Source organism: Parasteatoda tepidariorum, chromosome 2 (genome assembly GCF_982258835.1).
Source record: "Parasteatoda tepidariorum strain Cologne lab strain chromosome 2, Ptep-v5.0, whole genome shotgun sequence".
NCBI lineage: Eukaryota > Metazoa > Arthropoda > Arachnida > Araneae > Theridiidae > Parasteatoda > Parasteatoda tepidariorum.
In genome coordinates, this window is record NC_141756.1 from 19,528,867 (window position 1) to 19,542,299 (window position 13,433).

Consider the following 13,433-nt stretch of genomic DNA (forward strand, 5'->3'; position numbering starts at 1 on the left):
TAAAAAACCGGTATTGTTGAAATATGGTTTGGTTTGTGAAAAATTGCCAGATGTTTGATGATATATTTTAAATTTCAAAATGCTGAATATTCTTTTTATTTCGAAATGCTGACAAGTTAGCCACCAGAGGGGGCAGTTTGGGGGAGAGGTGGGTGAAAAGGGGTATTTGTTCAGTAGTCAGTCCCACCAGAGGATATATTTTGTCGTGTTCGTTATTAGACTTCTCATTTACATTAGTTTTTTTCCTAACCATTTTTTTCATAATTAAAACACGCGTTAATTGTGAGATGGCTCCTAGGCATCAACAGGTACATAACATGTTTTTATTTTACTTTATTAGCAAAAAATAATTTTGTTGTGCTAATTATGTATTTAAAACACTATTTCTTCTAAAATAAAATGCTTTTACGTTGAAAAAGTAATTATGAAAAAATTATTAACGCTAGCTATTTCGCCATTTCTTTTTCTTTCTTGTTCCTCTTTTTTTTCTTTTTCTTTTTTTTTAATAGAATCAGAATTGTCATGATTTCTTGTTCATATTTCTAGGAAACATAGGTTTTTATTAATTAGTTTATAGTAGTTCCAGTAAGTATTACTGATAAATAGTAAGGAAAGCCTTAAATACAAAAGACATTTTAAATCATTTTTTATTAAACATTCTAAAAAATTTTAGTTTTAATTTATTAAGAAATCTATTCGTTAAAGATTTCTCTAAAATCAGGACTTTTGCGTGAAAGTTGTTTTTAAAAATAGACATAATAATTAGTTTATTTTTTACTTGTGCATTTAAACAAGTTAATTACAGCAGAAAAGTGAAAGTAAACTTCGTTTATAGACAAAAATCTATGTTATCTTATTTTATCTCTTCATCTTAAATCATTGCCTTTTTAAATATTGAGAAATTATTGGCATTTTTTTTCTTCAAAAAATTCAGAAATTTATTTTTTTAACTCATTCGAAAATTCTCAAATGTTTTAATATTTTCAGAAAATAATTCGATTACTATTTTTAATTACAAGCGGGGAAATTTAATACACACAACAATTTTTTTTTTATTTCTGTCCATTTAATATCAACGATAAATCAAAAAAATTGCATTTAACTTTAATTAATAGCTAATAATTTTTTAAATTATATATAATATCTAGAATGAATAAATCATATTCTATTATTTTTAGTTATAAATTAAAAATATTCAATAATCACGACAAAAATTATTTATTCCAGTCCATTTAATATGAACAAAAAATCGAAAATATTGCATTGAAATTTACTTTATGGTTATTTAGATATTTAATTTCCACTTGTATCTAAAATGGATAGGTCATATTCTATTACTTTTAGTTATGAATTTAAAAGTTTCATAAGCGCAACAACAAATTTCTTTCCACTCTAATTAATAAGAACAATAAAAGAAAAAATTGCATTTAATTTTAGTTTATGATTAAATAAATATTAAAATTATATGTTTTAAGTAGTATCGAGAATATATAAAATTTCTTTTACTACTTTTAGTTAAGAGTTATAATCGTTTTATTTATTGAAGTCCTTTTAATGTGAACAATATGTAGATAATTTTGGTACATTTAATTGTAGTTTAAAGTTATTAAATTATTTTAATTTAATAGCCTTAAACTACAATTAAATGTACTACAATTATCTATATATTTTACTGCTATAGATTTACATTACTTTTTCTCCAGGAAATTTGCATTACATATTTATTCTAATCAGCACTATATTTTAACTCATATATAGGACATTTTCCAAAACAGGAAAGTAAAATATAGTTATCGTTATTCTGGAATTTTAGAGAATTTTTTAACATCATTGAGATCGCTTTTCATCCATTTAAACAATAATTACAGTCAGCTTCAAATAAAATCCGATTATCAAATTTTCAATTTTCTTTTTACATGCATAAATTTTATTTATTCACTATTTTAATTCGTTTACTAAACTCAAATATTTGCATGCGCAATAGGACCAATATCATGGATTTATCCCAAAAACATTTCGTTTAAAAAGCTAGCGCAATTTTAGAAATATATTCGCTCTAATTTTTTCAAACAATTCCTATTTTGTCAATTTTATGCAATATTATATTTTCAATAATATATGTCAAATTTTTCATTTACTCTTTCGTTGTTAAAGTTTTTTTTATTCATTATTTTTGTTTGTTTACTAACAAAAAATATTTGCATGCGCGATAGGATCATTGTAGTGACTTTTTCGCAAACAAAAATTCGTTTAAAAGGCGAGCTTAATTTTAGTAACATATTAAAAATATTTAGTGTTTTAAATTTCTATTATATTCTATATTAAATAAACTATTTCAGGGAAAATTATTCAGGGACGCTTAATATATTCAGTGTTCGACGCTTCGCGGGTTATGAATCCTCGGCGTCGGGCAAACGAAAGAGAATGCAGCAATGAAAGTTAAAAACAATTAGTGTTAAGAATCAAAACGTCAAGAGATCAAATTTAAAATTAAATGTAAATTTTAAAAAGAAGTGAAAGACTAAAAGAGATGAAAGTCATGTATGTAAAATATATATGAAGAGCTGATCATTACATTGTTGTTTTCTTTTGTTTTGTTTTTTCATAAATTAAAACGATATTCAGTTCTTGTAAACAAATATTAGTTATCGTTTTCCATCTTTAAAAATATTGTTGCATGAATTTCAAAGCTATCTAAGACTTGAATATCGTGACAGAGTTTTTATGAGAGGTAAACACTGATATAGATTATAAGTCTGTGATTCAGAGAGTCATATATTTTACAACATTAATAAATATTGATACTCTTTTTTATAGGAAGTTACTTATGATGGAACAACTTTTGCAATCAAACTACAAATTTCCAGTTCTCAACAGGTAAGTTGCTTTCAACTTATCTTTTTTTTCCCCTTCTAAACACATTAAAAAGTTTCTCATTGCAAGTGCTATCCTTCAAGAAACATTTTATGTGATTTTACATAAATAATGAAAATTTGCTTAAATTAAATTAATGGAACTTCTTCCTTTTAATTGTTTTTATATCTGAGATGAGTTTTTTTATTGTCTTTATATTATATATTTGGAATCATTGATGACAAGGGAGTCGAAATTTATTCCATGTTTTAAGAATCCAACGAATCGATATAGTAGAATGCAATATTTGGAACATCAAGTCATGTTTGTTTGTCGATGAATATTGATTGGAATGGGAAACACGAATCTCAGAAATTATCAACAAATTTCATCAGGCAATCAAACTGGTTTTAATTTGTTAAAACCTTATTCAATGTCCAGAAATAAAGAGAAGATGAAGATCTTTTGTAATTTTCAATATATTTCTTGGGGAATATAAAGTTTAAAAAATTGTTTATTAATTCTAACCTTTTTCTAGAGAAAAATCTTAAAAATGTTATTTCATTTTTTAAAATTATTTCCTTTTTATTATTTTTAAATTTTTCTAATTTTGAATTCTTTTAAAGTGAATTTATATGAGTATAAATGAGTGAATCAATATGAGTAAAAATGAGTGTCTTTATTATTTGGAAGATACATCACCAGTAAACAAATTTGCGAGTATAATTCTTTCATGGAATTAAATACGATTTAAAATAAATGAAAAATAATTTAATTTTATATTTTTTCTTGAAAAATATATTTGCGAAGTCAAATTATATTATTTTATATGAATAACATTTCAGTTCATTTTGTGATAATGTTTTTAACGAGAGATATTTTCTTTCTATTTATTTCATTAGTCGAGTTCAACATCTACATCGAATGATTCATCTCCTGAAATTGATTGTGTAAGCATTTTACTCGTAAAATTTTAGATCATAGCATTTTAAAGTGCTTAGTTATTCATTATTATAAATTATTATTATTACTAATTATTATTATTATTACCAATTATTATTAATCTGATTCTATTAATTATTATTTTTATTATTCTATAAAGCACTATTAGATTTATTTTTATTATTCCTACTCTTTCCTCATTTTATTTTAATAGCGCAGCACCTACAGTATCCGCTTTGTTTTCATTTTTTGGTTCGGAAACTATGCCAGTAGTAAATGGTCACAAAACCATATGATTCTGTACTCATGTTTTTTTAACCGTACCAGTTGCAAACGGTTTCAAAATAGCTAAGGTAAAAAATGTTCCTACCTATAAACAATATGGGTATTCAGATGAACAGACTGCTACCGGTTATTTTACCGTATTTTCAGAAAGAAAATTCTTACAGCGTATATCTTTAGCACTTTCGTATCTTTTAACATTTCTTAGATTACGTAAATATGATCTTATTCAATTAATTAAATCTTTCGCACTTTTTATACAAATTAACTAAGAGATACGAAACAAGTTTGCTTACGTGGAGTATTAACTTTTCTTTCAAAAATGACTCTTCTCCTTAACTACTCCTTAGTTTATATAAACTACATTTTTTATCGATTAATTTGAGAAAAGACTTTTTTTTTCATAAACTAACCCTTTAAAGATTTCTAATTAGTTGCCTTTTTTCAGAAATCCGAAGTGTTTAATGATTCATCTCGGAACGTTTCGAAGATTCAAGAAGCTTATGTAAGTATCAACTTTTTGAAATATAAATATGTAATTATGTTGTGGTGGTTGTTGTTAATAAGTGATTAATCCAGTAAAGGAGGTGGGGATGGATGGTGCTTTCTACACTAGGGAGAGCTGCAGGCTCTTTACTGCCTATACTTTCGGGTAAATTTCCTGGTGTATTTTCAGAGCATTTGGCTCACAACATAATCATTGTGCTTTGAGACCTTCTTGCGTAGTATTTCTTGCATACATAGTACTTGTTACATAATTTATAATTTGTGTTTACAGAGAGTACTAAGTCTTAAACTTGAATTGCCTCTTGCTGTGTACCTTAACATTTGAAGAATTATCATTTGAAAAAAAGAATCGTTTTAAAGCACTTATTACCTTGTCACCACTATACCAACTTTAAAAATTTCAACATAAATGATAATTTGCAAAATGAGCTTAGTCTCGCATCTGGAACGATATGCTAACACAAATGTAAGATAGTACCCGGCTTGCAACGCGAACAGGCAGTAATAAAACACAGGCAGTTAAGAAACAGGCAGTTAAAAAAAAGCGAACAGGTAGTTAAAAAAGATCAAATCAGGACTGCCGTAAAAAAAGCGAGTTCATTCCAAATCTAGCAACCATGGCATATTTTTTAATAGTATATCCGTAAATAACTAATAAAAATTTTCATATTTAGCTCTCCAGAATTACTTAATATTTTTAATAACTTATGAAAAAAAGTTGATTTGTGTTCAGAAATCATATAATTCATTTCTTTTTATTGAAAACAAAATTATCTATTTGAAATTATAGTCTCACAGAATAAGCTGTAGTAAGCAGCTGCTAACTTTCTAACCGGAAGTCAAGCAAGTCAAGAGCTGGAGATACTTGTTATTTACTATATTACTATAACTATATTGAAAACATTAACCATAGGTTGGATGAAACTTCTGGTGTTTTGAAATATATATATATATATATATTTGAAATATATATATTAGAAGATTGGAAGAAATAGCGCTTTATAATTTTCAAAACTTTTATAGAACTTTCCACAAAACTTTAAAACAATAAAAATATAAAATTTGTGATGTTTAGTCTGTAGCTTAAAACTATACAATTGTCGGTTTTTAGATTTTTAGAAAATTAATTTTTTTCACAGTTTAAACAGATTAAAAGCGGTTTGTTGCAGCTGAAAAATTCTTTTAACTTAAATTGTTCAAAGCAAAGATATTTATAAAAAATTTAAAAATATATAAGTGTTTATTATTTAACAATTTTTCAACAATTGTTTTACTAAATTTTTGTTTAGAATTTTTCCTCTCCGTCTCTACCTCTTTGACAGTTGAGTTCGATCGACGGTAAAGAGGACTGTTAAGAATATATTTCGATTTTCAATAGGCTATAAAAAAATTTTTTTCAATATAGTATGTTAAACAGTATGAGTTTCACAAACTAAATTCATTTACTTAAAATTTTATCCGTTAAATGATATATATTTATTATCTTGAATTAACAATAACATTGAGTAATTTACTTTATTTTTTATTTTTATGTGCTTATTTAGGAAATTAATCGCATGGAAGTGGATCTTTATAACAGTACAGAAAATTACGTAAGTATTATTTATTTTATATTCTGAAAGACTGACTATTCACTTTATTTTATTTCCTAATTAATTATTAATACGAATATTAACGCATATTTTACAGATTCTAACAGAAATTCAAAAGAAAATGAGGAAATCAGACAAGTATTATGTAAGTATTGTTTCAAAAAACTTTTTTCACGAAATTTTAATATTTAAAATATATTGTCTTGTTTGAAAGTTTTGTTATTATTGTATATATTCCTATTTGGAAAGTGAAATCAAGAACTCAAAGTTTCGAACATTTCACAACTAGCTAGATTTCTCAAATCTTTACTTGTCCAGTGACAATGAAAGTTTTAGTCTTCCGGGGCCACTGCAACAACACTGTAAGATATTTGAGATGAAACTATGGCTATAGTTTCAGCTTTTTGGATACATCATCCGTAAAATTTTTCTATCACAAGATCCATTTATATCGTAAATTTTACTGTAATTTTTATTTTATTACAGTTATTCAGCTATTTTACGATGATTATGGCTGTTAGTAATTACGGGTTATCAGATTTTCTTCCATAACCTGTTTTCGCGAAAATGAATGTTACGTTAAAAAGCACCTTTAATCCAATACATTTTACCGTAATTTGATCCTGAATTTCTTACAGGGAAAACATATCGGCATGATTATCACTAAATAAAATACATACATTATAAAAAAAAAACTTCTTTTAATATCATGTTTCCGATCAATTGAATGAACTATCAATCAGAAACTTTTTTATTTTTGAAAGTTAGGAAACTGAATCTTCCTACTGTTTTAAAATTTTATCTGGCACAAATACAATTATTTTTTAATTTTCTTAAAAAAGAAAAAAAAAACTTTTTTTTTAAATTGTTATTTTATTTATTTTCTATTTATTGATCTATATTTATATAAATGTTTATCTTTTTATAGGAAGTTTTGAAAGACCCGCTTTATTCAGAGCTGTGCAGAATACGAAATGATCGAGAGGTATCTTTAGTCAATAAATTTTAAAAACAATGCTGCTATTTAGCAAAATTTAGTTATTTTTCTACTTTTCATTTAAAAATGAATAAAATTATATTATTTTACTTTTCCCTATTTTTGGCAATATTGTCATACTTGCCACTATTACTTAGGGGCAGAGCGTTCGCCTTCAAATGAGGTGACACGGGTTCGAATCCCATCGATGGCTGTCAACACAAATTCCGCATCCAGCTTGCACCGACCACAGTATTGACATGAAATAGCCTCAGTGGTAGACGGATCATGGGTTAGAATTTCTTTGCCGTCAGGCTAACTGTGGAAGCTTCTCGTAGTCTTCGGAGTTGAACATTAGTAGTCGTAAACCTAAAAAGTGGATCGGCTGTTTAAAGACGGTTATAAAATAAAATATTGTTATACTTACTGTCTTTCTCTGGAATTAGCTTGTAAAAATTCTAATAGAAACATAAATAATATTTTAACGCGATTTAAATCTTCTATTATGTTCTAAACATTTCAAAACTTTTCGAATGGATAGTTATGATTTAGTTTTAATATTCAAAGTTTCTAAATAGAGCAAAATCATAAAGCATTTTAAATCCTTTATTTAACTCTAAGTAATTCAATATTAATATATTTTTGAAATAATATTGAATTGAATTAATTTGAATCTTTTATTCAACTCTAAATATTTCAATATTTCTTGAATTGAGCGAGATATTTTAATTTTTGTATGAACATTTTTTTAATTATTTTTTCATTTTGAAAGTGCTGATTATCATCTGATAAATATTTTTTCTTTATTTAGAAAGTTGTAACGGAACAAGGAACTCTTTTAAAGAAGTTAACGGATACTGAGATGCCCACCAAGTCGGTAAGTTTAAAATATATTATTGACATAATTTTCTCTTATTTATTTAATTGAAATGAGCCCCAAGTGAGAAGGTTCAAACGTATTTCTAATGATTTTTTCAATTATTCCGAACACATATTTAATCAAAGATTTTTAAAAGCTGTGATATTTAGAAGAAAAAAAAATCCCTCAGATTTAATAACGTAAAAAAGCATGAGATTTTTCTATACTTTTTATAGTTTGGTTTTACAAGAATTGTCAAGAGATTAGTTTTTAAACTAATTTTAACATGATGACATTACTGACAATGAATTGGTCAGCAAGCATTAAAAAAAAACTGTACCTCATATTGAAAACTTGATAAGTTTAATATAAGTCTAAAAAACTAAAACAAAATGCACCTTTAGAGACTAAAACTTAGGTTCAACAAGATGTCTATTTATTAAACAAGAATACATTTTATTCAACTCTTTGATAGGTTGATTTTCCTTTGGACGAAGTGCTTTTTAATTTTATGGATGTTGGTATGGAAATCGAGGTAACCAGCAATGAGAAGGTGAGCTTCATTTCTCTCTCTTTTTAAGCATTTTTTAAAGTTCCTTTGTGCTTAAGATATCTTGCTCGGAATGTTTAATTTTAAATAATGAACTAAAAGCTGTTTCAGAACAATTACTATTTAAAGAATTTAGCGTTTATTCTTTATCTGATCAAATTTTAAGTAAATGTGATTATGTTTAGAAAGTACAATTCAGCAATTAAGACATGCTTTCAAATAATAATAATACAAATGACTTATCCATTTTTTTAGCATGCAAGATAGTCTTTGATCTTTATTACATACATTAAGAACACCTCTCACAGCGTTAAAGACGCATTTGAGTCACAAATTTTAAAAGAAAAGTGTTTTAATACAGATGATAAAATATAAATATGTAAATAAAAATATATAAATATGTTAATAGTATGTATTAACGCTTTTTATTTTTATTTTTAGAAATTTGCTGAAAAACCGGAAGTAGTTGAGCTGACCAGCCAACCAAATGCTGAACAGTCGACCAAATCGGTAAGTTAAAAAAATTATTTCATATTTTTTAATGTAAGTGCATGAGATGATTATATTATTTTTTATAGTTATGCTTTGGTTTTGTAAGAATTGTCAAAAGATAACTGTATAGAACTGAATTTAAAATGGTGACATTACTGTGCATAAATTTTAAGTGAATCTGATTATGTTTTGGAAAGTACAATTCAGCAATTAATACATGCATTTCAAATAATAATAATAGAAAAAACTTATCCATTTTTTTTTACATGCAAGATAGTCCTTGATCTTTATTACATACATTAAGAACGCCTCTGTCACAGCGTTAAAGACGCATTGGAGTCACGAATTTTTTTAAAAAAAGTGTTTTCGTACTGATGATAAAATATAAATAGGTATATAAAAAAATATAAATATGTTAATAATATGTATTAACTTTTTTTTTTTTTAGAAATTTGCTGAAAAACCGGAAGTAGTTGAGCTGACCAGCCAACCAAATGCTGAACAGTCGACCAAATTGGTAAGTTAAAAAAATTATTTCATATTTTTTAATGTAAGTGCATGAGATGATTATATTATTTTTATAGTTATGCTTTGGTTTTGTAAGAATTGTCAAAAGATAACTGTATAGAACTGAATTTAAAATGATGACATTACTGTGCATAAATTTTAAGTGAATCTGATTATGTTTTGGAAAGTACAATTCAGCAATTAAGACATGCATTTCAAATAATAATAATAGAAAAAACTTATCCATTTTTTTTTACATGCAAGATAGTCCTTGATCTTTATTACATACTTTAAGAACGCCTCTGTCACAGCGTTAAAGACGCATTGGAGTCACGAATTTTTTAAAAAAGGTGTTTTCGTACTGATGGTAAAATATAAATAGGTATATAAAAAAATATAAATATGTTAATAATATGTATTAACTATTTTTTTTAGAAATTTGCTGAAAAACCGGAAGTAGTTGAGCTGACCAGCCAACCAAATGCTGAACAGTCGACCAAATCGGTAAGTTAAAAAAATTATTTCATATTTTTTAATGTAAGTGCATGAGATGATTATATTATTTTTTATAGTTATGCTTTGGTTTTGTAAGAATTGTCAAAAGATAACTGTATAGAACTGAATTTAAAATGATGACATTACTGTGCATAAATTTTAAGTGAATCTGATTATGTTTTGGAAAGTGAAATTCAGCAATTAAGACATGCATTTCAAATAATAATAATAGAAAAAACATATCCATTTTTTTTTTACATGCAAGATAGTCCTTGATCTTTATTACATACTTTAAGAACGCCTCTGTCACAACGTAAAAGACGCATTGGAGTCACGAATTTTTAAAAAAAAGTGTTTTCGTACTGATGATAAAATATAAATAGGTATATAAAAAAATATAAATATGTTAATAATATGTATGAACTTTTTTTTTTTTAGAAATTTGCTGAAAAACCGGAAGTAGTTGAGCTGACCAGCCAACCAAATGCTGAACAGTCGACCAAATCGGTAAGTTAAAAAAATTATTTCATATTTTTTAATGTAAGTGCATGAGATGATTATATTCTTTTTTATAGTTATGCTTTGGTTATGTAAGAATTGTCGAAAGATAACTGTATAGAACTGAATTTAAAATGATGACATTACTGTGCATAAATTTTAAGTGAATCTGATTATGTTTTGGAAAGTACAATTCAGCAATTAAGACATGCATTTCAAATAATAATAACAGAAAAAACTTATCCATTTTTTTTTTTTACATGCAAGATAGTCCTTGATCTTTATTACATACTTTAAGAACGCCTCTGTCACAGCGTAAAAGACGCATTGGAGTCACGAATTTTTAAAAAATAGTGTTTTCGTACTGATGATAAAATATAAATAGGTATATAAAAAAATATAAATATGTTAATAATATGTATTAACTTTTTTTTTTAGAAATTTGCTGAAAAACCGGAAGTAGTTGAGCTGACCAGCCAAGCAAATGCTGAACAGTCGACCAAATCGGTAAGTTAAAAAAATTATTTCATATTTTTTAATGTAAGTGCATGAGATGATTATATTATTTTTTATAGTTATGCTTTGGTTTTGTTAGAATTGTCAAAAGATAACTGTATAGAACTGAATTTAAAATGATGACATTACTGTGCATAAATTTTAAGTGAATCTGATTATGTTTTGGAAAGTACAATTCAGCAATTAAGACAATCATTTCAAATAATAATAACAGAAAAACCTTATCCATTTTTTTTTTTTTTACATGCAAGATAGTCCTTGATCTTTATTACATACTTTAAGAACGCCTCTGTCACAGCGTAAATGACGCATTGGAGTCACGAATTTTTAAAAAAAAGTGTTTTCTTACTGATGATAAAATATAAATAGGTATATAAAAAAATATAAATATGTTAATAATATGTATTAACTTTTTTTTTTTAGAAATTTGCTGAAAAACCGGAAGTAGTTGAGCTGACCAGCCAACCAAATGCTGAACAGTCGACCAAATCGGTAAGTTAAAAAAATTATTTCATATTTTTTAATGTAAGTGCATGAGATGATTACATAATTTTTTATAGTTATGCTTTGGTTTTGTAAGAATTGTCAAAAGATAACTGTATAGAACTGAATTTAAAATGATGACATTACTGTGCATAAATTTTAAGTGAATCTGATTATGTTTTGGAAAGTACAATTCAGCAATTAAGACATGCATTTCAAATAATAATAATAGAAAAAACTTATCCATTTTTTTTTACATGCAAGATAGTACTTGATCTTTATTACATACTTTAAGAACGCCTCTGTCACAGCGTTAAAGACGCACTGGAGTCACGAATTTTTAAAAAAAAGTGTTTTCGTACTGATGATAAAATATAAATAGGTATATAAAAAAATATAAATATGTTAATAATATGTATTAACTTTTTTTTTTTTAGAAATTTGCTGAAAAACCGGAAGTAGTTGAGCTGACCAGCCAACCAAATGCTGAACAGTCGACCAAATCGGTAAGTTAAAAAAATTATTTCATATTTTTTAATGTAAGTGCATGAGATGATTATATTATTTTTTATAGTTATGCTTTGGTTTTGTAAGAATTGTCAAAAGATAACTGTATAGAACTGAATTTAAAATGATGACATTACTGTGCATAAATTTTAAGTGAATCTGATTATGTTTTGGAAAGTACAATTCAGCAATTAAGACATGCATTTCAAATAATAATAACAGAAAAAACTTATCCATTTTTTTTTACATGCAAGATAGTCCTTGATCTTTATTACATACTTTAAGAACGCCTCTGTCACAGCGTGAAAGACGCATTGGAGTCACGAATTTTTAAAAAAAAGTGTTTTCGTACTGATGATAAAATATAAATAGGTATATAAAAAAATATAAATATGTTAATAATATGTATTAACTTTTTTTTTTAGAAATTTGCTGAAAAACCGGAAGTAGTTGAGCTGACCAGCCAACCAAATGCTGAACAGTCGACCAAATCGGTAAGTTAAAAAAATTATTTCATATTTTTTAATGTAAGTGCATGAGATGATTATATAATTTTTTATAGTTATGCTTTGGTTTTGTAAGAATTGTCAAAAGATAACTGTATAGAACTGAATTTAAAATGATGACATTACTGTGCATAAATTTTAAGTGAATCTGATTATGTTTTGGAAAGTACAATTCAGCAATTAAGACATGCATTTCAAATAATAATAATAGAAAAAACTTATCCATTTTTTTTTACATGCAAGATAGTCCTTGATCTTTATTACATACTTTAAGAACGCCTCTGTCACAGCGTTAAAGACGCATTGGAGTGACGAATTTTTTAAAAAAAGTGTTTTCGTACTGATGATAAAATATAAATAGGTATATAAAAAAATATAAATATGTTAATAATATGTATTAACTTTTTTTTTTTAGAAATTTGCTGAAAAACCGGAAGTAGTTGAGCTGACCAGCCAACCAAATGCTGAACAGTCGACCAAATCGGTAAGTTAAAAAAATTATTTCATATTTTTTAATGTAAGTGCATGAGATGATTATATTATTTTTTATAGTTATGCTTTGGTTTCGTAAGAATTGTCAAAAGATAACTGTATAGAACTGAATTTAAAATGATGACATTACTGTGCATAAATTTTAAGTGAATCTGATTATGTTTTGGAAAGTACAATTCAGCAATTAAGACATGCATTTCAAATAATAATAATAGAAAAAACTTATCCATTTTTTTTTACATGCAAGATAGTCCTTGATCTTTATTACATACTTTAAGAACGCCTCTGTCACAGCGTTAAAGACGCATTGGAGTGACGAATTTTTTAAAAAAAGTGTTTTCGTACTGATGATAAAATATAAATAGGTATATAAAAA

At 26.0% G+C, this 13,433-nt stretch overlaps 1 protein-coding gene across 2 annotated transcripts; it reads left to right on the plus strand.

Annotated features, from left to right (window-relative positions):
• Positions 1 to 8,867, plus strand: LOC147814581 (uncharacterized). 2 transcript variants are annotated; one of them, XM_087155632.1, is made up of 9 exons: positions 5 to 308; positions 2,818 to 2,877; positions 3,756 to 3,803; positions 4,526 to 4,582; positions 6,129 to 6,176; positions 6,274 to 6,321; positions 7,105 to 7,161; positions 7,964 to 8,029; positions 8,487 to 8,640. In XM_087155632.1, the coding sequence occupies exons 1-9, from the start codon at positions 288 to 290 to the stop codon at positions 8,589 to 8,591; spliced, it is 510 nt and encodes a 169-aa protein (XP_087011758.1). In that variant the 5' UTR covers positions 5 to 287; the 3' UTR covers positions 8,592 to 8,640. The 2 variants fall into 2 exon arrangements, with proteins under 2 accessions (XP_087011760.1, XP_087011758.1); XM_087155634.1 differs by lacking the exon at positions 3,756 to 3,803 and having other exon boundaries at positions 1 to 308; positions 8,487 to 8,867.
• The last annotated feature ends 4,566 nt before the right edge of the window (positions 8,868 to 13,433 follow it).

What these genes read in the sequence shown, in the direction of transcription:
- LOC147814581 (XM_087155632.1), top strand. Translation starts at nt 288, where the DNA reads ATGGCTCCTAGGCATCAACAG. An exon ending in CATCTCCTGAAATTGATTGT is followed by an intron (nt 3,804 to 4,525) that starts GTAAGCATTTTA and finishes GCCTTTTTTCAG; the next exon opens with AAATCCGAAGTGTTTAATGA. An exon ending in GGAAATCAGACAAGTATTAT is followed by an intron (nt 6,322 to 7,104) that starts GTAAGTATTGTT and finishes ATCTTTTTATAG; the next exon opens with GAAGTTTTGAAAGACCCGCT.